General features: G+C 54.9%; 1 protein-coding gene across 1 annotated transcript; it reads right to left on the bottom strand.

Annotated features, from left to right (window-relative positions):
* Positions 1–295: 295 nt before the first annotated feature.
* On the bottom strand, positions 296–2,911 carry LOC141836643 (transport inhibitor response 1-like protein). Its single transcript, XM_074724149.1, has 3 exons — positions 2,036–2,911; positions 1,420–1,924; positions 296–1,334 (listed from the first exon to the last, which is right to left on the bottom strand). The coding sequence occupies exons 1-3, from the start codon at positions 2,683–2,685 to the stop codon at positions 576–578; spliced, it is 1,914 nt and encodes a 637-aa protein (XP_074580250.1). The 5' UTR covers positions 2,686–2,911; the 3' UTR covers positions 296–575.
* Positions 2,912–3,134: the final 223 nt, after the last annotated feature.

Genomic DNA, 3,134 nt, shown 5'->3' with positions numbered 1-3,134 from the left:
ATCTACCCAACAAATTCTCCACCATCGGAACGTCAAACAGTAATAAATTCTTCCCAGACTAATTTAAGACGCCATTTCTGCAAAGATATTGTGCATGCTGTCACTGTCCAGAGAACTGTTTCTGGAGTAGGCAGCTAAGGATTTAGAGTTCCACTTTAAGAAGAACAAGCATAATTAAATCAATACCAAAAGCGAGCTGGGTGCGTCGAACGGGACTGAAAGTGTGATTTGACCTTGGGCAAATAGCAAAGCAAAGAACACTTTGGTGGTGGGTCAAACACCAAATCAATGGAGATGAAACTGGAATTCTACTAGAAAAATGTTAACTTTTCATTGAAGTCTGAGAAGCGAGATAAGTAAAAGATCATGGAAGTAATTGAAATCCAGAATACAAGGAACACGAACAATCTGGAGACTTACGATGCATTTTCTGTCCATCCGAAAGCTCAGTGAAGAAATCATCTTCTTGAACTTGCGATGGCTGCTGCGTGGTTGCAGAGATCAAGAATTGCATCGTCTTCATGCATGGTGAATGAGTTCCTTTGTCCCTTGTGTTTCTGCTGAAAGTGAGAAAGCTACAAGATGCTGACGAACGGAGGTGCATCATCCCTCGGGCCTTCGAGGGACCGGTACAGATACAACTTCTCCACGGTATCGCTGTCGAGGTCCTTGGGCCGATCTCCGATCACTTCCACCACCAAGTTAGGCATCCTCTGAGCCACCTCCTTGCAACCATTTAAAGATAGCTTGCATGAGGACATCCACAAGAATCTCATGTTGTAGTAATGGTGGATGCCTGAGAGCAGGCCTGCATCACCAAAAGGGCTGTCCCTGATCTCCAGCTTCTGCAGTCTGTGACAGCCTTCGAGCACGTACTTCAGGCTCAGATCAGTGTTTCCGGCGAACGCCACTGAGAGGGTTCTAACAAGCTTGCCATAGGTTGCGATGTATTCGAACACTTTGTCAGTGAGCAGGCCGGAGACGGCGAGCCTAGTGAGCTTCTTGCAGTTCATGACAATGGCCCCGAAGCCTTCGTCCATAGACTCGCCGGTGACGTGGTCGGGGCGGTGGCGGCCCATGATGCAGAGGCGGAACACGACCAGGTCCGGGCAGTTCTTGGACATGGTTACGACGGCAGCATTCGTCATTCGCTGGCAGAAGAACAGGATCGATCGGAGCTTCCGGCATCCGTTTGAGATTGCCACGAGGCCAGCATCAGAGACGGAACCCTCCGAGTCCTCGGTGGCCTCGAAGGGAAACACTCTGAGCTCGTGGAGGTTCTTGCATGCCTTGGCCACCGTGCGTAGTCCCTCGTCGCCGACGGTATCAAGAACCTGAAGAATAAGCAGAGTTCATCCTCAGGAAGCTAGATTTGTATTGAGCAATAGAACACATTGGGCGGAAGAATGGGGGGATCACCCAGAAGGTGCGGAGGTTGTGGCATTCGAGCATCACAGGCTTGAGCTGTTCAGCGGTGATCACGGCGTAGCTTAAATTGAGAGAGACAAGGTTGGCGCAGACGGGGAGGACGGCCAGGAGGTACTCCGGCGCCACCTCGCGGAACCCCGAAAGACAAATGAGCGACTTGGAAGCGAGAAAGGCTTGCTCGAGGTCAGTGGCGTTGAGATCTTCATCGATGCCGGACCGGAAGGAACCGGTGCCAAGGTGGGTGAGGTGCGGCGCCCGGACCATGAGGCGGCGGAGCTGGCCGAGGGAGACGTTCTGGTTCACCCGCAGCCGCCGGAGGGAGGGCGACCGAGCGACCAGGGCCTCCAGGGCGGAGAAGTTCACCGGGCAATTCACGCACTCGAACGAGAGCGACTCCAACGAGGTGGTTGTCTCCGGGAACCTCGAGATCCAGTCGACGACCTCCTCGTCCTCGTCCTCCACATCGTTCTCGATCAGATCCAAGACCCTCAGATTCCTGCAAGCAAATCGGGACCATCAATCGAAGGAATTCTGATCCAAATCGAGGATTTTTAGGAGTGGATGAGCGAAATTAGGTCTTGAAGTTTGGATCAGCGATGACGATAACCTGCAGAGCTCAGCGATGACGGCGAGACCAGGGGTGCCGAACCCATCGCAGCAGATGAGCGTGAGATCGCAGAAGGAGGGGAAGGAGCGGGCGAGGAAGGCGAGGTCAGCGTCGGACACGGTCATCCGCTTGAGGCAGACGCGCTCAAGCCAGGGGCTGGCGGAGGCCATAGCGGAGATCCAGGGGGAGAAGCGGGCGCCCCAGCCGAGAGGAAACAGGTTGAAGTCGGCGAAGCGGGGGCGCCCCTTGAGCACGAGCGCCCGGGCGCCGCAGAACCGCCGCAGCGCACGCGCCGGCGACACAGCGTAGCAGTTCCCGACGAAGAGCTCGCGCCGGGTCTGCGCCTCGGAGCGGTACCAGGACCGACACACCAGCGACGCCGCGTTCCGGTCCCTCCGGCAGACCAGGAACTGAAGCACGTTCTCCAGCACGTTCTCCAGCACCTGGTCCGAGTAGGGCGGCGGCGGCGGCGGCTGCGGCTGCGTATCAGGTCGCCCTCCATCACCATCCCCACCTCCGCCGCCGCCTCCTCGACTCCCTCCGCTGGGCCCTTCCCCACCTCTGCCTCCCTCGACAGCTTCAGGGGACCACCAGCTGGTCTCCTCCTCCTTGTTTTCGTCCCTATCCCCGGCCTCCTCCACCCTCGCCATAGATCCGTCCGATTCCAGCCCCAAAACACTCAAATTCGCAGCAGAAGCCGCCGGGAAGCAAATGGATCGGCGGAAATCAGAGACGCGGAGTGCGATCGAAGGCGAAGGGGCTGCGTGATTTGGTGCGTCGGGCCGGCCTCTTTCTCCGCGCTGCCTGGCTGTGGGCTGTGGCTCGCAGCATCGGGATTCTCCATGCCTCCTCACCCCCGCAACAGCTCCTACTATTTTATCTGCGCCTTGAGGCTGTTTCACGTGAGCTCCGTGCTTATGTTATTTTATTTTACTGGTTTTTTCTTCTTCTTCTTCCATTTCTTTATATATATATATTTTTTTATTTTTCATGTTCATGTTCATGTTCATGTCCATGTTCATGAATTGTTATTTTCAATCACGATTTTGTAATAGTGAACAAAGATCGAACTAGATAGTGAGGAATGCCCACTAATAGG

Source organism: Curcuma longa, chromosome 10 (genome assembly GCF_044706935.1).
Source record: "Curcuma longa cultivar G26 ecotype Majalengka, Jawa Barat chromosome 10, ITB_CL_G26_1.1, whole genome shotgun sequence".
In the NCBI taxonomy this organism is placed as follows: Eukaryota; Viridiplantae; Streptophyta; class Magnoliopsida; order Zingiberales; family Zingiberaceae; genus Curcuma; species Curcuma longa.
Note: the sequence above shows the minus strand (reverse complement) of the source record. Positions and strands in the feature narration are given on the sequence as shown.